Source organism: Musca autumnalis, unplaced genomic scaffold (assembly GCF_047663935.1).
Source record: "Musca autumnalis isolate F117 unplaced genomic scaffold, ASM4766393v1 scaffold_1, whole genome shotgun sequence".
Lineage (NCBI taxonomy): Eukaryota > Metazoa > Arthropoda > Insecta > Diptera > Muscidae > Musca > Musca autumnalis.
The window spans coordinates 278462282-278485353 of NW_027411644.1; the positions used below are offsets into that span (position 1 = coordinate 278462282).

A 23072-nucleotide genomic window follows, 5' to 3' on the forward strand; every position below is an offset into this window, starting at 1 on the left:
TATTTTATTTTATTTTATTTCAGTTTAATTTAATTTATTTAATTTTATTTACTTTTAATAATATCAGTTTCTTTTCATTTTTTCGCTCGTCTCAATTTTACATGTCTTATTTATTATTGCCAAGTAAAAAATAATGCAAAGATGGTAAAACCCCAGTGGGAAAATGGAAGCAATGGTAAACGAGGAGGTAATGCATAAACACTATGATTTATTGATTCCAGAATACATTATTGTTAACAAGGTGCATGTCCTAGGAAAATAATGCATTCCTTTTGTTTGCCTAAGTGATTCATAATATAATGCATTCAATATAATACATGTTTGGACACTATTTCAAGAATACATTATATAATTGATTATTTATTTAATTTATTCCCCCATAACAGATTAAAAATATATATTTTTTATTTAATTCAATTTTTTATTATTTTATTATTTTTTTATTAGTAATAAACATAGTTTTATAAATATATGCACCTATTCCTAGAATACAAAAACAAATTCGAGTGGATTTCAACTGATAATTCCTTTGCGTATACGTCAAATGAAAACTCATCCGAAATCCATTGGCTTTCACTTGACGTTTGAGCAATGGAATTGACAACTGAAATCGATCGGATTTCTTAAAAGTAAAACAACTATTAAACTGTCTTAATTTAGTCAGATGGAATGTCTTTCTAATCTCCTTTATGTATTCTCTCTCGTCATATCCTTCGCACTTTGACACTTCTGTAAAAAATAATTTATATTAATATTTATGTTATAAAAGTATTTAATTTGCAAATGTTGAACAATTTTACTTGGTTTCATTTGATGTATGTACTTGCAATGTACTCCAATGTCGCTTTGAATACATTTAAAAAACGTACATCTTTACCGTCACACGAATGAAACAAAACTAAACAAATTTACAAAGTTAACAATGACGCGACATGAAGTCGTCCGAAAATAACGGGACACAAAATCAAGAAAAAAACAAAATATGAAACTACACATTCCATCATATACAGATTCTGGAATATAGACGGTAGTCAATCTGTAAATTTCGTCAAATGAAATTACCATTTCGCTTCAATTGGGATGAATAATATAATGCATCCTATAACTACAGTGTTATAATTAATTTTTGCTCAAATTGCATTCTTTTCTCGATTATTTTTGACAAATTCTATAATGTAAATCATATAATGCTATAAATTATTTATTATCAATGTAATATATTCTCCATTTTCCCACTGGGACGTTCTGTGGAACAAATATCATTCACACTTTGCAAGAGAACTGAGAGACTTACCAATATGGCGGAAAAATTGAGCAAGAGAGCACAACAACTGTGCTAAAAGAACAGTGATAGACAAATTTGCTGAGTGCAAGGGAAATTGAAAAGTAATTTTGTGGAACAAAAAAAAAGGTTATCACTTTTCAAAATAACTTCTTTTTGATAAGTGCAAAATGAAAAGCGATAAGTTGTTTCGAGGAATAGGGCCCTGCTCTTGAATCACTTTGATTTTAATTAATTTAATTGAAGCAGATTGCATTCGCTGCCTCAATTACGACGGTATAAGTTTTTTCAGGGGCAAGTCCACACTTCTTGAGAAAACAGCCCGAAAGATGTAAAAACCCCTATGGCACCATATGTAATGGATGGAGAGCACGATAACTCTCGAACGGATCAACCGATTTGGTCCCAAACTTTGGCCTTCGTCATATTTTGTCCAAACTTAGATTCAATTCGAAGATGGGCAATACCGGTCCACAATTTCCGGAACCTCCCCCAATATTTAAAAAGTGCACTGGTATGCACGATATCTCTTGAACGGGGCAAATAAGTTTTAATTCTGCTGAGGGTATATCTCTCTCGGCAAAGCCGACTGATACTTTTTACTTGTTTTTTTGCCCATTCCCACCCATGAATATTATCCGACCATTACCAACATCAAGAGGCTTCTTCCTCTCTGGGACCCCCAATAACCCCCAAAATTTCGTGATGATCTGATAAAAATTGCGATCTGTAGCGTAATTACTAAAAAATTTAAAAATTGGATGTATTACCGACTATTGCGATTCTTCGTCGTTTAACCACCTAGGCCAACCTACTTTGCACCATTGTAAAGGTGAGATTTTTACTTCCATTGTCAGGGTTTGCGTTTGGATGGGTCCTAACCACGGCTGTGACTTTCGTCATTACAATTAAAATCGCAAAAATGAAAAATTGGGTTGGATTAGCGACTATTGTGATATCTTCGTTGGTTGACCACCACTACGCCAACCTACCTTACATCGTTGTAAAGGTGATATTTTAAGGTTAAAGGTTTTGATTTTGGTATACCTCTTTCGCCAAATAAATTTTTTGCCAATTCCGACTCCTGAACCGACTCGCAGGCTTGGCTGCAGATTTGTAGTTAGCAGGAAGTTAAAACATCTGGTGTTCAGTTTCACTCCGGCGAATCAAAGACTAGTAAAATTCGTACCAAAAAACAATTCTTTAGCATCTGTCTTATCTGCGTCCAGTTCGCGACCAAAGACTACGTGGACAATATTTTGCAACCAGGTAGCCACCCAGCAAAATGTTCGATGCCAAAGATGTCATTCAATCATGGGTGCAAGTGATCTAGAATGTCATCTTTTTAGCATCTTCATCGATGAATTTTATATGAGCGTGGACCCCAAAAGATGCTATTCATTGTTGCATCCAAAGCATGTCATTTACACCAATGCTTTGACATGGCATTTTCACCAATGCTTTGGCATGTCATTTTCACCAACCCTTTGCAATGACATTATCATTACGGCGAGAGTTTTAACAACGTTGGTTGTGATTTCGAGTCTCTGGCAGCATCAAGCCTATTGTAAATAATTAATCTTATATATTTAGAAAAATGTGTATAAATAAAAACACAAAATTCATCTGTATTTGATCGATGGAATGGGTTCAAATGCTGATGAAAATATCGGATCTTTCACGACTTCCTTTGCATTGGTTCAAATGCTAATGAAAAGATCGGATCTTTCACGACTTCATTTGAACAAATGCAAAAGATGCCATGAAATCACGTCATGGCATGGAACCCCATCCTTCAAATTTTGCTGGGCAGATATCAGCGCTAAATTTCTGTGCAAGATCAAGAATGATTTGAAGTGTTTTATTGCATCATAAACTCCAAAAACTTTTGTATTAAATTATGTGAAGCTCATAGTAAATCAGCTGTAACTCGTCGAGTTTTAGAGATATGAGCATGAAAATTTGACACAAGTAAAAGTCGTAGAAAAAATAGATATTGCTAACTAAGAAAACGCTTTTTTTGAGTTCTGACACTCTTTGAGTAAATGATCGATGTGTTCTTGCCATGAAATTAGAAGAAGATTTAAAGTAAAAAAATTAACAATTAAAAATCGTTGAAATAACCTTATTAAAATTTCAACAGAATCCGAAAAGTGGCCTTAAACTGCATCAATGAGCGAGAAGTATCTGAAGGATTGATCCGTCATGGTCCATCTTGGAACTCATTCCTTTCAATAGTTATCGTGCTAACCAGCCATTTTAAAAGGGCTCCGTATGTTTTATTTGGTCTGTTGGGTCATTATGTCGGGTATCCTACGAGGGGCACTAGAAAACTTTCTGGCCCAGGCATCGCGCAGTGTGGCCAGGCATCATTTGACATTTTTTTGGAAAGTTTGATCCCTTTGGACTTACGACCATGTGTTGCTTACAGTGCACAGTGTCCGATTTTCGGAAAAACCTGGCCAAAACTCTAAAAATGAATGGATTTTGACCTAACCTTTGGTTCTTATGTTTTTCGAGCCGCTGATTACATTTTTGATAATGTTTAACCCTCAGGCGGTCACTTAAGGGGTCTTTTTGGTCCCTCCTCCTATAAAATGTGATCTGATCGGATCAAAATATTCTACAAATTTTTTCGCCATCAATTTTTACTATTGGTCCTAGAATACACCAAAACTCTATATCTTACCTTAACTCCAGAAATATGCAAATTAGAAAAACATTTTGGGGTTAATGTTGCGCTTCCTCAAAGTTTTGGCAAAATTGACATACAAAACATCATTTTAGAAGAATGGCGTCAAAGACAAAAATGTTCTCAGCTAAATTTCACTATAAGTCACCAAAGAAATGAAATCTCTATTTGCATTGCATACCAAGGAAATATCGGTATCAATTTTGCCAAAAAACCAAGGAACTAAGCTTCCACAATTTCTACAGTTTTGGAAATATTTGAGTTAAGATCACTTGGAGTCCTTGCACTTTAGGTGTATAATGTCTTTGGCAACTTTACTGACAAGAATGCGAGGAATATTTGTCTTAAAAAATTAACCCTCGTGCGAGTCATAAAAGGGGTCCTTTTGGTCCCTTTTTCCACAAATCTTTAAAATCTCCTATAAAATGTGGTCGGATCAGACCAAAATATTCTAGAAATTTGTTCGCCATAAAATTTTACTATAGATCTTAAAATATATCAAAACTCTAAATTATGCCCAAACGCCAGAAAGTGACCCTATACTATATTCTGACATTCTGAATGAAAGAAAATCTGTATATACCTGCAAGTGCAAATATGTGCAGGATGTTTCGATGGAAATTGGTAAAAACCCCTTCCTTTTTATGAAATGATAAATTACACGGCCCAACTCGATCTTACTCACAACTATTTTCATAATTTATTGTTAAAATTGATCTTCAAAAAAATTAACAAGTACGGACATCAATTATTAAAGAACGCACAATTCATTGTCGACACCAAACATCTTAAATACGTTTCACATACCTTTCATTACAATTACAAAAAAAATATTTAATAACCGTTGTTTATTTTGCATACTGTCATAGATTTATAAACAACTTAAATATTGAAAATAAAAAAAATTCCAAATAGGGTCACTTCGACCTGCTTTTGTACCCACTTATTAAACAAGAAATGTATATATTTTTTCATTACTACACGCACTGGGATCCTATAAACAATATCTGACCCTTTTTAGTGTAAATTGATAATTTTTTTTCGATTTTTGGCCAGGTTTTTTGGAAAATCGGACACTGTGCAGTGGCTTGATTCAGACTCCTACAAAACATGGTTTTTGAACGCTTGTACAGCATCTTCTGGCGACAAAAATCGTTGGCCACGCCTTTTTATCTTGATATGCTGGAATCGAACGAAATAATTGGATCAAGGCTGTACTGCGCATGACCCATCAATTCGACGTTTTGTCCGGTTACACAGGCGCTGGTTTAAATCGATGTGTGAAAGCTTGCATTGTCATGATGCAGAACGATTCGTCTTCTCTTGTTCGATTTTCGAATTTCTCAGTAGACTTCAGGCAAACAAATTATAGTGTAACACTCAGAATTAACCGTCCTACATTTCTCCGGCCGTATAGTCGCCACACGGTCAGTTTTGCCGAAGAAAAAGGCGACCATTTCGTTTTCGAAGACCCAAACGGACGATTCTTGTTTTGTTTCGGGATCCTAGGTATAGATCCAAAGTTCGTCGTCCGTGACTATCTTATAAATGTCGTTTGAAGCACCGCGATTGTTTTTATTCACAATTTCTTTGCCTCAATCCACAGAAGCCTTTTTGGAGCGATTGACCAATTTTGCTGGATCTAGCGAGAAAAATCCATTTTAGCGGCCAGATGTTCGTGCAATATCAAATGATAGTTAGGTGAAGAAATGCCCAAGGGTGTCGATATCTCGCGAAATATAACATGGTACTCTTGTACTATCCGTTCACGCACGGCTAGCACAATGTCCGATGTTAGGCGACTTACGTTTTTTGGCGATTGCGGCCATGATTGAATTCATTAAACCAGTTTTTCATGTAGTAACACTCAAAATTTACCGTCCTACATTCCTCAAGCCGTATAGTCGCCACACGGTCAGATTTGCCAAAGAAACAGGCAACCATTTCGTTTTCGAAGACCCAAAATGTCGATTCCTGTTTTGTTTCGGGATCCTAGGTATAGATCCAAAGTTCGTCGTCTGTGACTATCTTATAAATGTCATTTGAAGCACAGCTGTCGTTTTTATACCCTACACCACTATGTGGAAAGGGTATTATAAGTTTGTTTTGGGAAAAATTCATGTAACACCGCGAAATATTCATCGGAGACCCCCAATGTGGTATACCAATCTTCATATCTCGGCGATATAAAGCGATTTTGAGATGTGTGTCCGTCCATCCGTCCGTCCGTGTGTCCGTCTGTCCATTATAAATTGTAATCAAACTCCAGGCCGCAATTATGGACCGATCGTCACGAAATTTGGTATGGAGGTCGGTTTCACATCAGAATAGATCGCTATTTTAATTGGTGATGATCGTGAAATATTTAGCGGGTGAAATGGACCAAAAATATAATTTTTATTAAATTTTGTAGCGGCTCTGTAGGTCGCAATAATAGTCCGATCAACGCGAAATTTTAAATAAGGTAAGGGTATATGACAAAGAAGATGCCTGCAATTTGAGATGGCGATCAGATAATATTTAAAGGGTTAAATGGACCACAACTTTTGTGTGAAAATTGTGAAAATTTTTAATATACAGCTTATATCTTTGTTTCTGAAAGACACAATCCTCCCTCGTGAGTTATATTTGGAAGCCGATCTCTTGACCTTTCCATTGATGTCAATTATGTTGATGTACGTGATCAGATAACATAGTTACAGCCTAATATATCCAGTTTTTTGCTTGTAGTGTAATCATAAAGAAGCTAGAGGTCGCAAATATAGCTCAATAGTCACGAACTTTTGCACGAGGTAAGAGTTTAGGTAAAAGAAAATGTCTATAATGTTTCATGATGATCTGATATTATTTAGCGGGTGACATAGGCCATTACTTTCGTATGAAAAATATACAAATTTTATTTTTGGTCCATATTTTAATTCCTGGAGGGCATATGCCGGAAAAGTAGCCTACATATGGAAAAATAACTACTGACCTTTCCCCTGATGCAAATTGCAATAATGTGTCTGCTAGGTAACGGGCCTACTGCCTAATATATAATGGGTTTTCTATAGAGAACCACAATTTCCTCCAATGTTACAAATTAAGTTATTGATATGTGGCCTAGTTTTTATCGCCGATTCCGAACGGCGTGTCCTAAGTTGTCACTTGTAGTGACGGTTTTCTTGGCTGAAATACTCAGGAAATATAGCCAAAATTACAAAGGGGTATTTTGCCACTGTTTAAAATTTGGTGTGACCAGGCCTGGGAATCGAACCCCGACTTTCAGCGTCCAAGGCGGTTGCACATAGCTAATTCCTAGAGGTTGTGGTGTAGGGTATCACATGGTCGGCCCGTCCAACTTTAGCCTTTGCTTACTTGTTATTCACAATTTCTTTGCCCCAATCCACAAGAGCCCTTTTCTGAGTGATTGACCAAATTTGCTGGATTTAGCGAGAAAAATCAATTTATGCGGCCAGGTGTTCATGCAATATCAAATGATAGTTAGGGGAAGAAATGCCCAAGGGTGTCGCTATCTCGCGAAATATAACATGGCACTCTTGTACTATCCGTTCACGCACGGCTGGCACAATGTCCGATGTTAGGCGACTTACGTTTTTTGGCGATTGTCGGCCACGATTGAATTCATTAAACCAGTTTTTCATAGTGTTATAGAAAGGTCCTTTATCGACATACAAAGATTTAATTTGATCGATGCACTCTTGCCGTGATTATCGACGTCGAAAATTGTGAAAAAATATCGGACGAAAATGTTCACAAGTAAATTCCTGTCCTGAGTACGCTTAGGCTAAAGACTGTCAAACTTTCCAAAAAAAGATAAATGACCCCTGGCGACACTGCGTGTTGCCTAGGCCAAAAAGTTTTATAGACACGACCACGAAATAAATAAACTCACAAGACTACCTTCGATGAAATGTTCAATGAAAACCCTGAATAGCCCTTCAAGTGCACTTAAGCGAACATTTTGAATTATTCTGAGGGAGTTACCGGACAGAGTTGTTCAATGTAATTGGACCACCTATCTAATTGGAGAAATATTGCAATGGTTCAGTCACTTATTTCAATATATATTGTGGCCACCAACCATTTTACTTGGATACCACAGGATTTTTAAAGCTTTTGCACTATTATGTTAAGAAGCATGGAATGGCTTACGAAAAATATTATATCGCTTTAGTGCGGGTTTGTCCGATATAGACCTTTAATATAAATATTTTAAACGATTTTTTTTTCTACAAAATATGTACATTTGCTATCGAATCATAACGAAATTTTGGAAATCTACCATAACAACAAGTAAAAAAGTATCAGTCTGCTTGGCCGACAAAGATATACCCTCAGCCACGGACCTAAAGAAAAGAAGTAACACCCAATACTTCTAACGTCTATATACTACGATGTACAACGTTTGGACCAAACCGGTTTCTCCCTTCGAGGGTTATCTTACGTACTATTCAGATTAGTTGGTGCCGGCAGGCTTTTTTAGAGTTTTTGAGTCATTATCTCAAGAAGTAAGGACTTGCCCCATGAAAAAACATGTACCGTCGGAATGGGGAAAGCGAATAAAATTTGTTACAACAAAAACCAAAGGGATTCGAAGTCCAAATTTTGGACCGATTAGGCTGATACGTTCGAGGCTTATCGTGCGCTCCAGGCACTACACATGATGCCATAGAGGTATTTTAAACCTTTCGGACTATTTTCTTAGGAAGTATGGTTTATCCCCTGAAAAAACGTGTACGTGTAAATTGTTACAAAAAGATGCAAAACGATTTGAGAGCAGGCCTTGAAATGCACTCTTAACAAATTTTGTGTGGCAAGTGCTCAAAGAGGTGGATCTATATATGTCCCGTAGGGATATTACGATACGAAAAGTGTGGACCAAAATTAGTTACTCCCATTAAGAATTATCGTGAGCATAACTTTTCCGAATATTTTCAAACTTTTGTGGGGGAGGTACCTGAGGGAGTGGACCGATATGGTCTATCTTCAAATTTAAATTATGTTTGGACAAAATATTATGAATGCAACATTTTAGACCGAATTGGCTAATTTGTTCGAGAGTTATGGTGCGCTCCATCCACCACAAATGGTGCCATAGGGATTTTTCAAACCTTTCGGACTATTTTCTCAGGAAGTATGGACTTGCCCCTGATAAGCTTGTACCGTCGTAATGGGGGCAGCGAATACAAGTTGTTACAACAAAGATCAAGGCGGTTCGAGAGCAGGTCTTAAATTGAACTTTTCCAAAATTTTGTGTGGGAGGTACCCGAAGTATTGGACCGATAAAGTCCATATTGGAATCTCATCTACGTCTGGTAGAAATTTCACAATTTGCAAATTATGGACCAAATCGGATACTCGCTTCAAGAGAACATTACTAACGCCAAATTTTGGACCAAGTCGGTTCATCCGTTCGAGAGTTATCGTGCGCACAGACGGACATTGATAAATCGACTACAAATTGTCTGAAACACATTTCGTCAAAACATACTTGGGGTCTAATACCACTATTTTGATGAGGCACATTTTACCAGTATGAAAGTATATAAAATCGAATTCTGAGTCACTGTGTTTCACTGTTGTACTGAAACCATTTGAATATATCTATATAATCGACCTGTATGAACTACACCTTTGCTATGAAGGGTCCAGGGTCACAGATCATTGTTTTTACGACGTTTATTCGTTTCTAGTTGGATTTGAGCTAAATGATGGATAATTTTTTACAAATCAAAATTATCCTTCCAGTTTCACTGTTAGTTTAGCAGCTCATCAGTCATATCGATTGATGTAGGTAGTTGTAGGTAGTGGCTTCTCTTGACAATGCCACGAATCTTATATTCATACTGAAGTTTTGTAATATTGTAACCACGTCGTGATAATAAAGGGTGTCCCAACTATAACGAAATTTTGAAATTTCAAATAAAGCAATTGAATTGTTTCTCTGTCTGTATGACATGTGGCGCCGTCTTGTTGAAATTACATGCCCTCCACATTTATTTCTTCAATACTAGGCAAGAAAACGCTAATTATCATTTCACGATACCGAACACCATTGAGTGTTTGCGCTTGACCTGCCTCATTTTCATAAAAAAAGGTCTAATGATTCCTCCAGCCCAAAAACCACACCACACAGTGACACGTTGAGGATGCATTTGCTTCTCGTTAATCACTCGAGGATTTTCCTCACCCCAAATGCGACAATTCTGCCTATTGACGAAGCCATCAAGATGGACGTGGGTTCAAATGCCAGCCTGGCTCAAGCTGGTTTACTTATTTGTATTTTTGCCTGCCGTCCATTCATAATTTTTTTCATAGCAGAGTATTTTCTAAGCGTGAGTTTACTTTGCTAATCCTATATGTTCTTATATATGCCTTTCGAAGGTCTTCTGTCTTTAGAAGACCCTTATAAGTTTTTGTCTACAGACATTTCGAAGGTCTTCTATATATATAACACCTTTCGAAGGTCTTCTATCCATAGAATACCTTTCGAAGGTCTGCGGTATATAGAAGGTCTTCAGTCTATAGAAGACCTTCCAAATATCTTCTGCCTATAGACGACCTTTCGAAGATTTTCTGTCCATAGAAGACCTTTCGAAGGTCTTCTATCTATAGAACGCCTGTCGAAGGTCTTCTATCTATGGAAGACCTTTTGAAGGACTTCTATCCTATATGTTCTTATATATGCGCCAAAATCTACAATAATTGATCCGTGGATTTCAGGCACTAGAACATTTTATGGGACTCCCCTTATACACAGAACTGTTCACGATTTTTTATTTGAAATTCATTATATATCTACCGGACATTCTACTATCCAAAACCTGTAGACGCGCCTGGTCGTTATCTACGATTCATGGAAGGTTATTTTACCTTAAGCGATTTTGTCATACTTTTCTATAAATTGATATGACTCAATGAAGTTGCTGACCGTGAATTTTAGCCATTCCTAATTATATAACGAAAGGATTGAATCCACATGATCCCTATTTTCTAACTACACACCAGCTATTACATTAAATGCAACTCACAAAAACAAAATTTCATATTTATGTAATTTCCAACAAAGATTCATCTTTATGTAATTTAGAAGGAAGAGTATCATACAATTTCTACTCTTTCAAGTTTATTCTAAGTTTATTCTTTGAAGTAGTATTCTAAAATTTTCCACAAAATCAATTTATTAACAAATTTTATTTTAATTCCCTTGAAAATATCAATTCTTCTTTTTAGATACATTCCGACTTCAAAATGCTCTTTGAAGAATGGACTAAATTGGAAATTGATTTGAGTCAGGCATCGCAGCATCCCAGTGCTGTTAACAGCAGCGGCAACAACAACCACAACTCCATGACATACCACAAAAATACCAACAGTTGGCAAATATTCAGAAGAGAACAAGCGATATTTTTCCAGAACATGGAGGTGCTGGAAAAGAAATTAGCAACCATTTTGTTGCAGGCATTTGGCGACTGTCACAATTGGGAACAACTCACCAAGGTATGGCATGACAAACAAGCTGTTGCCGTGCTCGTTTCGGCATATCGTGGCATATTGAAATTCAATGTATTTTTATATGGAGTCTTTTGTATGTTTTCAATTTTTTTTTCTTTCTTTGGAATTTCTGTTTTCTATGGATGTGCGGCACTATGTGTGTGTGTGCATTTTTGCCACCACATTACCAAACAGCTGACAACGATGTTTGCCAACATTGTACAGCGCCAAACCATTCAATCCGAATTACAGGTAATTTTGCCTCACCTACTCTCGGTATATGGCGAAGAATTGCTGTTGATTGAAAGTATTGTCAGCGAAGTGTTATTGGCATTTGAATATCGCGGCATCGAAGCCATCATACCATTGGAGCGCATCACCTTTCCACCCATGGCCGGTGCAATGATGTGGTTAGAGAACTATCAGCGGAGATGTGATGTCTTTGCCTCGTGTGAAGTGAACGCACTGATAAATGTGTTAATGTAAGTTGTCTTTTTTTATACACACGGGTAGATTGTATACCTACAAAATGTAAATTTTCTCGTTATAGACGACATCTAAAAAATAGAAAACTATTCGAAGTTATCATGTATATAGAAGATCATTTGAAGGACTCATGCCTATATAAGGTCTTCTCTCTATAGAAGACCTTTTAAATGTCTTCGGTATATAGACGATGATAAGATATTCTGTCTATATAAGAACTTTTCAAGGTCTTTTGTCTGTATACGACCTTTCGAAGGTCTTCGGTTTACAGGCACCTTTCAAAAGTCCTTTTCGAAGGTCTTCGGTCTATAGAAGACCTTTCAAAAGTCTTCAATTTTCTGTTATCTACAGACACCTTTAAAAGTCATCTTCGAAGGTTTTCTGTCTATAGACGACCTTCCGAAGGTCTTCTGTCTTTAGAAGACCATTCGAAGGTCTTTTGTCTATAGAATGCCTTTCAAAGGTCGTCTTCGATGCTCTTCTGTATACAGAAGAACTTTTCAAGCTCTTCTGTCTGTATTCAAAAGCCCTCTTCGAAGGTCTTATATCTGCAGACTACTTTTCGAAGGTATTCAGTTTATAGAAGACCTTTCTAATGTGTTTTGTCTATAGAAGACCTTTCAAGGGTCTTCTATCTATGGAAGACCTTTCGAAGATATTCTGTCTATAGAAGACCCTTCGAACGTCTTCTGTATATAGAAGTCCTTTCGAAGATCTTATATCTATAGAACGCCTTTCGAAAACCTTTCGAAGAATTTCTGTTCATAGAAGACCTTTCGAAGGTATTCTGTCTATAGAAGACCCTTCGAACGTCTTCTGTCTATAGAAGTCCTTTCGAAGGTCTACTACCTATAGAGGAACTTTTGAAGGTCTTCTATCTATAGAACGCCTTTCGAAGGTCTTCTATCTATGGAAGACCTTTTGAAGGACTTCTATCTATAGAAGACCTTTCGAAGGTCTGCTGTATATAGAAGGTCTTCTGTTTGTAGAAGACCATTGGAAGGTCCTCTGACTTTCAAAGATCTTCTGTCTATAAATGACCTTTCGAATATCTTCTGTCTATAGAAGAGTTTTCTAAGGTAGATCTTATAACTATAGAAGACTTTCTGTCTATTGAAGACCCTTCGAACGTCATCTGTCTGTAGAAGGCCATTGGAAGGTCCTCTGACTTTCAAAGATCTTCTGTCTATAAATTACCTTTGGAATGTTTTCTGTCTATAGAAGACCTTTCGAAGGATGGTCCTATAACATTAGAAGACCTTTTCAGGTCTTCTATATATAGAAGGCCTTTTCAGGTATTCTATATATAGAAGGCCTTTCGAAGGTCTTCGATCTATGGAAGATCTCTCAAAGGTCTTCTAACTATGGAAGACCTCTCAAAGGTCTCTTCGAAGGTCTTCTGTCTGTAAAAGACTTTTCGAAGTTCTTCTTTCTATAGAATAACTCTCAAAGTTCTTCTGTCTATAGACGACCTTTCGTAGGTCTTCTGTCTAAAGAAGAACTTTCGAAAATCATCTGTCTATAAAAGACCTTTCGAATGTCTCCTGTCTATAGAAGACCTTTTGAAAGTCCTTTGCTTATAAACGATCTTTCGAAGGACGTCAGTCTATAAAAGAACTTTCGATGGCCTTCGGTCTATAGAAGACCTTCTGAAGGCCTCCACTTTTGAGAACACCTTTCGAAGGTCTTCTCTATAAAAAATACCCTTTGAAGGCCTTCTCTCTATGAAAGACCTTGTGAAGGCCTTTTATATACAGAATACCTTTCTAGGGTCCTCTGTCTACAGAAGACCTACTTAATGTCTTCTCCATATAGAATATCTTTTGGAAGTCTTCGCCCAATAGAAGACTTTTTGAAGGACTTCGCTCTATAGAAATATTTAGGATTTCTTCAGGGAGGTCTTAGTCCTATAAAAGCCCTTTATAAGGTGTTCTCCCAATAGAAGACCTTTATAAGGTCTAGAAGACTTTAAGAAGATCTGCTGTTTTGAGGTATTGTGCCTTTAGAAGAGCTTTAGCCTGCAGAAGACTTTTAAAAAGACTTCTGCCTCCAGAAGACCTTCTGCATCTAAAAGACCTTTAAAGAAGAATTTTCGAAAATCGTCTATAAAAGTCCTTTCGAATGTCTCCTGTCTATAAAATACCTTTTTAAAGTCCTTTGGTTATAAACGATCTTTCGAAGGACGTCTATCTATAAAAGAACTTTCGATGGTCTTCGGTCTATAAATGACATTTCGAAAGCCTTCGGTCTATAGAAGACCTTCTGAAGGCCTCCACTTTTGAGAACACCTTTCGAAGGTCTTCTCTATAAAAAATATCCTTTGAAGGCCTTCTCTCTATAAAAGACCTTTTATATACAGAATACCTTTCTAGGGTCCTCTCTCTATAGAATATCTTTTAAAGTCTTCGCCCAATAGAAGACTTTTTGAAGGACTTCGCTCTATAGAAATATTTAGGATTTCTTCAGGGAGGTCTTCGCCCTATAGAAACCCTTTATAAGGTTTTCTCCCAATGGAAGACCTTTATAAGGTCTAGAAGACTTTTAGAAGATCTGCTGTTTTTAGGTATTCTGTCTTTAGAAGAGCTTTAGCCTGCAGAAGACTTGTAGAAAGACTTCTAATTCTAGAAGACTTTTCGACGAATTTTTGGCTTTAGATGGATGACCTTTAGAAGGTCTTCAACCTCTAGAAGAGCTTAAGAAAATATTCACCCTCCAGAATACCAATAAAATGTCTTTTATCTCTAGAAGGCTTTTTGAAGGTTTTCTGACTTTAGAAGATATTCTGTCTATAAAAGGCCCTTATGAGGTATTCCATCTCTAAACGATTTTTAGAAGGTCCTCAGCTTGCAGACGACTGACCCTTAAGAAGACATTTGGAAGGTCTTTTGTCTCTAGGAAATCCTTAGAATGCCTTTAGGAAGTATTCTGCCTCCACCAAAAGACTTTTCAAAGGTTTTCTGTCTATAGAAGAGCTTCTGCTACTAGAAGACCTTTTAAAGGTTCTCAGCCTCTAAAAGACCTTTAGAAGATTTTCTGGTTTTAGAAGACCTGACTCTTAAAGACTTTTCGAAGATTTTCTGGTTTTAGAACACCTCCAGAAGGTCTTCTGCCTCCAGAAGATCTTTAGTATGTATTCGGCATCTAAAAAACGCTCAGGAGGTATCCTGCATTCTTTAGCGTGCTGAAGACTTTTATGAGGCCTTTAGTTTTTAGATATTCTGCCTTTAGAAGGCCTTTTGAAGTTATTTTTCTCTAGAAGATCTTAGAGGTTATTTTTTCTCTTCAGAAGGCCTCAATCCTCTGGAAGGCCTTAGAAGGTTTTCTGCCTTAAGAAGACTATAAGAAAATCTCCCGTTTATATAAGTCCATTGAAAAGTCTTTGGTCCACAAAAGACTTCGGATAGGCCGTCAGTCTACATAAGACTTCTTCTTCTTCCTTCTGCCTCAAGAAGACATAAGTTCTTCCGTCTATAGAGTACCTTTTGAAGGACGCCTGTCTAAGGAAGACCATTTGAAGGTCTTTAGTTTCTTAATGTTGTTTTTTTTTGTAGAAGGCCTTTGTAAAATCATCGGTCTACAGAAGACCCATAGAAGGTGTTATCTCTATAGCACACCTTTTAAAGGTATTCTCTCTCTCCCTACACAATTCTGTTTGGAGGTGTTCTCTTTATAGAACATGTTTTGAAAGTCGTCTTTGAAAGTGGTCTTTCGTCTATAGAAAACCTTTTGAAGGTATTTTGTCTATAGAACACGTGTTGAAGGTCGTTCGTCAATAAAATACCTTTTTAAGGTCTTTTGTCTTTAGAAGACCTCCACCCTAATATATTTTAAAATATAATACTTGCTTTCATTCATTCTCCCGCATACAAACACGCACGCACACAACTTGAACAGGACATCTTCGCAAAGCAACAACGATGCGAATCCTCTAAATCTTGAATATGAAAAATTGACTGCAAGACGTAATATTTTGACAACAAAGCTAAGCAATTTGCAGTTAAAAGTTTGGCACAATTGGCAGCAGACAATTGAGAAACGTATTGCCCAAGGACTTGATACCAAAGTGATGACACTCCACCAAAACTCTGGCAATGACAAATTTGGTTGTACGAATAAAACGCCCCAATGGACTCGTGAATGGCCCAGCAACAATAACTGCAATAAGGTTGGTGGAGATATCACAGCTACCACCACAACTAGTGGCAGTGTCAACAATGTCAATAATAACAACAACAATTCCAACACCTGGACATCCAATTATCCACATCGTTATCAAGTTGTCACCAATATTCGTTGCAGTAGTGCAACTTCTATCCCCACAACCACTGGCATGGCTTTAAGTGAATCATCATCGACACCTGGTGATGACAACACAAAAATCCTTGAAATGCATTACTCCAGCGAACTTTTCACTTTACTAAGGGAGACTAAATATTTGTTGGCTCTACAACAAGTTAACGAGAGGCGTAAAGTATTACTGGCCATGGTCTCGGCAACATTTAACTTACCACAGCAGATGCAACAACAGCAGCATCAGGAACAACTGCACCCTCATAATCACCACCATCAACAACAACTCGGTGAGCAACAACAACAACACCACCAATCACTGCCACAAAGTCTGCTCGATTTGTACGAAGAACGCGATATTTTTTGGCAACGCAAGATCAGATTAATGCAAATCTCTGAATACTACAACGGCATACGACACCAGAATTCTGGACTAACAACAACAGCTTTCACAGAAATGCAATTAATTCATCCGTCTGTCAGTGTAATCGATGAAAAGTTGGATTTTGCTGCCAAAACATTGACATGGAGGAACTATGGTAAGTTTTTCCTTTTTTTGCTATTCACTCGGATTGTCGTTGTTCCCTCCGTTAAGGTGACAACGGCTTTGACTAAAATTCAATAAGCCGCATCAAAGGATTTCCTTTGAAGCAACCAAAAAACCATTTGACTATGGGAGATTTTGGGGAAAGCTTTTCATTTCTATGAATAGAAAATTCTGAAAATAATTACAAGGTGCTGGTAATTCGTTTAGCGGAATTGTAGAGAAAGGAAAATGCGAACAAGGGGGTTTTAAGAGGCAAAGATAAACCCTAAGATAATTAATTAACGCAGGGGATGAAAGATGCCAAGCAACGGCCCTGACCGGCTTTAACATGGCAAAGCCCATGACCTATCTTGGTATTTCTTTCATCTCAAGTGAACACTGACCTCCCCGTGGTATCAGTGGTGTGCTAGTAACCTAAGCCTCCGAAAAGCAACATACAATGAAAAACAATGGAGAAAAAAAAAACAAACAAACCCCATCTACAGCTGACGAGCCCCGCGAACCTTATAAGGACCATGATCTGCGAATTTAGGGTGACGTAGGGGATGAAAGATACCAAGGAACGTCCCTGGCCTGCTTTAACATGGCAAAGCCCAGGACTTATCTGGGCACCTTTCACATATCAAGTGGACATTGACCTCCCAGTGGAGTCACATGGGGACATAAGAACGTTAAAAACTTGGGTTTGGGCGTCAGGTTAGTAACCCTCATCTAGAAAAAAGAAGCCTACAATGAAAACACGAAAGAAAAGAAAACCAAAACCCTCTAAAGTTGACGACCCCCGTAAACGTTTTAAGGACCATGATCTGCGAATCTGCACCTGTAATGTTCTCATTCTTTATAGAGAAGGTGCAGTTTACGCACTGGCATATGCCACGACATAAAGCATGAGATTGGTTGCGGATTTGTAGTTGGTCGGAGGTTAAAACATCCGGCATCCAGCTTCACCCCAGTGAACTACAACTTGCTACAATTTGGATAAAGGCCAAATGTTTCTACATCAGCTTTAATTGCGCTCATACACCCACTGAAGAAAAGGGCGAACAGAAAAATGATATTGTTTTCGAGCGCTTAGAAGAAACATATGACCGTTACCCTGCCCATGACATTAAAATTATTCACTGGGATTAATTAATCACGTTGTGATTGATGGAAGACATTCATCAAGCGTGTTGGATGTACGATCTTCCGTGAAGCAAATATCGACTCGAGGTAGTGACCTTGTTGCGGCAAAGGTACGTTCCCGTCTAAACGTAGCAGATAAAGAACGAACAAACACAACACGGAAGTTGGATATCGGTAAGCTGCAATCACATCAAATAGCAACAGCATATTACACTCAACTGGCCCAAATCGGGTACGTACCTTTGCTGTAACAAGGTGGTGGTCAGAGTATATGTTTGCTCCTCGGAACGATCGTACATACAATACACTCGATGAATGTCTACCAAAGCGTCCCGATAACATAATATCAGCACAATGGCAAAATATAGCCCACTCCAAACAGCCGCAAAACCATACTTGGATACCAGAGACCTCCTCGAAGGAACCCATGGTATGACCAGAGTGTCATGCTGTTGCCGAATATAAATATGCAGGATACAGGGCTACCCTACAATTAGTAGCAATTCATAGTGCACAAGATAGGTATGGGGAGAAAAAGAGAGAAGAGAAACCTCTTTTTCTGAGGAAAAAGCGAAAAATAGAAAAGCTGGAGTGTGAACTAATCGAAATGTACAGGAGCCAAAATGAAGTCCGGAAATTCTACCAAAGAGTGAAACATTAAACTGACGGCTTTGGTACAGCCACATTTTCCTGTAGAGACCAGCAAGGTAATTTGGTAACTGATACAGGTAGTGTGCTCAGGATATGGAAATAAAATTTTTCCAAACTGTTGGTATCCAATAGTAGCGAAGACGGCGAAGATACCACAGATCCAATCCCAGAAGAATGTATACCGCCCAGCCAAGATGAGGTAAAGTGCCGAGGATATTGTGCGAACGACTAAAGCTCATACCAATGCGGCTTTAGACCTTACAAATTCACCATTGACCTGATATTTGCCCTGCGGCAAATCCTTGAAAAGACCCAAAAGATTCTGATCGGCCCTTACCATATTTCTATCGATTATAGAGCAGCCTGCGACAGCCCCCTACTACTAAAGATATTTCTAGCGTTGTTTAAATTTGGTATCCCTGCACAACTCATTCAGCTTTGTAAGATGACCCTAACTCATGCTCTGTCCTCAATTAAATAGGGAAATAACCTCTCCGACCAGTTTAGTTACAGAAGCAAGTGATATCTTTAAGAGGTTGCAGAAGAATTTGCTAAAGTGGATCTGTTGGAAAACAGCGACAAGACCAAGTTGATGGAGTGGACGCGCAATTAGGGTGTCAAAACGCGTGTTTTCCAAACAAAACAGTTTTCGGTTAACCGAAATTTTCAACTCTTTCAAAAACCGGTTTTCGGTTTTCAACAAATTTCAAAACCATTTAACCGTTTTAAACCGGTTTTGTTAAATAAGTACAAAATAGCCCGTAATTGATGAATATTTGATAAAAAATGTGCGGCAAGGGTAAAATAAGTATATCGATTTCGTTATTATACAATTATCTCATAATATCCTTGATATATAAGTCTGGTTTCTTCATCTTGCGTTTTCAACCTCAAATTATCGTGAATTGTAGGAATCAAACATACATTTTGTTATCGTAACATTCGACTAGTTCCTAGATTGCTGTACAAGTTCAAAAACGTAGTAGTAACACTACCGTGTACGTATACACAGTTTTTCCATACAAACGATCTGGGATATTGGAACTGCTTAGTGAACTAGATCGCGCAATTAAACTGGATTGACACAGCTCTATATTTTACACAACATATTTTTCAAATTTAAAGATATCTGATATTTATAACTTTGCCCGTACCTAGTGTTAGTTAAGTTTAGTTTACGTTCAAGAATGCAATTGTAATGAAATAATAACAAGTAAAAAAGCGTTAAGTTCTGCCGGGCCGAACTTTTCATACCCTCCACCATAAAATATTCTGAACTAAAATGGAATAATTAGTTTTCATTTCGGTCCCAAACTTAAAGTGGGTACGTTAAAATGTCAGATAATGTACATAAAATGCTTCATTCGGGAGGCCCTTTTTTATGGTGCCTATATCTAACTATGTATGTTGACAAGTTTTGGTGGGCTAGAAATTGGGAGGTACCGTTATATAGGGGTTATAATAAAACATTGACCTATGTTGACAGTTTTTGATGGGAGCCTTTAATGTCAAATAACTCCTAATTCGGTTAAAAATTGCAGCTAGAATCCTCAAAATACCGAAAATCGGTACATAACGTGGGAACTCCAAATGTCATTAACAGCTAGTTCGGAGGTATGTGGACTATACGAAAATATGAACTTAAATGAACAATTCTTGTTCCATTTTTGTGGATGCTAGAGTGATTACCACAGACGGACGGACGGACGCACAGATCGACTCAGAATTTTACCCTGATCAAGAATATATATATACTTTATAGGGTCGCAAATGAGTATTTCAATGCGTTACAAACGGAAAAACAAACTTAATATACCCTCCATTCTATTTCAAAACTGAATTCTTTATTTTCATAAAATAATATTTTCAACACATTAAAACACAGTAGGCTATTCTATGTACATATGGAATATTCTAGATATTACAAATTATAAATTGGAATACATAATAATATTGAAAATGCAGAAGAATAATAATTGAGGTATATATAAATGTATTAACACGGGTAACAATAAAATAACAATTACAAATAAATATATAACAATGAACAAATACACTGCTACACCAGTTAACCGAAAATGACGTTTTTGGCGAAGACCCGTTTCGGTTTTGTAACTCAAAATCGAATAACCGGTTAACCGGTTTTGGACACCCTACGCGCAATGCGTCCCTAAAACTTGGACCAACTGTAGAAGTTGCTTTCTATAATTTGGAGGTAGTAAATGACTACCTTGTTGTTGTAGTAGCATCGAAACCTACGTAAAATCATAAGTTGGCAGCCGCTGGCCGAAACACAATGGTTTCGAGTCAATCTGTTACATAAGAACCCGCTGCCGTGGGATTGAAAGACCTCATCTACCTCGGCACTGCCATAAATACCACAAACAACATCAGTTGCGAAAAAAAAGGTAAAATTGTATAGATCAAAATATGCTACCTTTGCTTAAGGTAGCAGTTTAAGAACAAAGCTGCATCTTGTCAAACACAAATAACACTTTACAAAACGCTGATGCTACCCGTGCGAAGATAACTCCTTTTGGAGATGAAAGCCCTTGGTGTGTGTATATTAAAAACCCCGAAGGACAGAAGCGCCGTGAGTCGAACTTCCGCATTATGGCGTGATGAAGTTTTTGCAAGAGACCCTGTAAGCCATCATGAATTAGCATTATATCTTTGTTTGTTGTTTTTGTAGATCACTTAAGCAACAGTGAACAAAGATATAACGCTAATTCCTGATGGCCCACAGGGTCTCTAACAAAAATTTCATCACGCCATAACGCGGAAGTTCGACTCACGGCGGATCTGTCCTTCGGGGTTCATAATATACTCACCACGGCCTTTCTTCCACAACAGGAATTTTCCGTGCCCCAGACTTTCACCTCCATTTTGTTGCACAGTGTTATCTAATCTAATCTAAAAAAATGTGTTCAGCTAGGTGAAAGGTACCACCTACGGGGCTATATCAAAGAGTCAACCTATATTTAAATTTTTTGGCGGAAAAGTTTTCTAGCTGCAGGGAACTTCAAGAGTCAAATTGAGGGTAGTTTCATCAAAACAATGTAGACCCTCAAAAATGGACCCATGTTGACGAATTTTAGTGAAGAAATTTCTTGACCACCGAAAATCGGGAGGTGCAGTTATATGGGGGGATATACCAAAACATGGACCTATATTGACGATTATTTTTGAATAGACAAAATTGTAGCTAAAATTCTCAAAATACCGATCATTACAGCTAGTTCGGTTAAAAATTGCAGCTAAAATTCTCAAAATACCGAAAATCGGGAGATACCGTTATATGGGGGCTATACCAAAACATGGACCTATGTTGACGATGTTTGGTGGGGATGTTTCGTGACCACTGAGAACCTCAAATGGCAAATTACAGCTAGTTCGGTTAAAAATTGTAACTAAAATGCTCAAAATACCGAAAATCGGGAGGTACCGTTATATGGGGGCTATACCAAAACATGGACCTATGTTGACGATGTTTGGTGGAGATATTTCATGACCACTGAGAACCTCAAATGTCAAATTGCAGATAGTTCGATTACAAATTGTGGCTAAAATTCTCAAAATACCGAAAATCGGGAGGTACCGTTATATGGGGGCTATACCAAAACATGGACCTATGTTGACGATGCTTGGTGGAGATATTTTATGACCACTAAGAACCTCAAATGGCAAATTACAGCTAGTTCGGTTAAAAATTGTAGCTAAAATTCTAAAAATACCGAAAATCGGGAGGTACCGTTACATGGGGGCTATACCAAAACAGGGACCTATGTTGACGATGTTTCGTGGAGATGTTTCATGACCACGGAGAACCTCAAATATCAAATTGCAGATAGTTCGCTTGAAAATTGTGGCTAAAATTCTCAAAATACCGAAAATCGGGAGGTACCGTTATATGGGGACTATACCAAAACATGGACCTATGCCCATATCCTTTGGGATATAAGTTTGTTGATCACTAGGAACCCTAAGTGCCAAATTATAGCTAATTCGGTCTGCAAATGTGGCGAACAACGTCAAAATACCTCAAATCCAGAGGTACCGTTATATGGGGGCTATACCAAAAAGTGGACCGATATAGCCCATCTTCGAACTTGACCTGCCTATGGAAAAAAGACCCTCGGGTGCAAAATTTCAGCACTCTATCTCAATTATTGCGGACGCTAGAGTGATTACAACAGACGGACAGACAGACGGACAGACGGACATGGCTAGATCGTCTTAGAATTTTATCCTGATCAAGAATATATATACTTTATAGGGTCGCAAATGATTAGTTCGATGTGTTACAAACAGAATGACAAACTTAATATACCCTCCATACTATGGTGGAGGGTATAATAATAAGGCAACAAAAGGCAATAACCCACCAGCCGAACTGTTCAAAACCGTAGGCGACACGGCGACGATTGCAAACTGAGTATCCTGTGTCCCGTCCACAAGAAAACAAATACGACATATTGCGTACAAGATAGTATCAGGGATAC

The 23072-nt window shown here is 37.7% G+C and overlaps 1 protein-coding gene across 1 annotated transcript in view; it reads left to right on the forward strand.

Moving 5' to 3' along the window:
• Window positions 1-23072, forward strand: part of LOC141389570 (dynein beta chain, ciliary-like) — a 230674-nt gene that overhangs the window by 66095 nt on the left and 141507 nt on the right. The window contains exons 6-8 of the mRNA XM_073961276.1: window positions 11211-11477; window positions 11667-11953; window positions 15852-16786. Of these exons, the coding sequence (XP_073817377.1) occupies window positions 11211-11477; window positions 11667-11953; window positions 15852-16786 (1489 nt within the window). The remainder of the gene's footprint in view (window positions 1-11210; window positions 11478-11666; window positions 11954-15851; window positions 16787-23072) is intronic.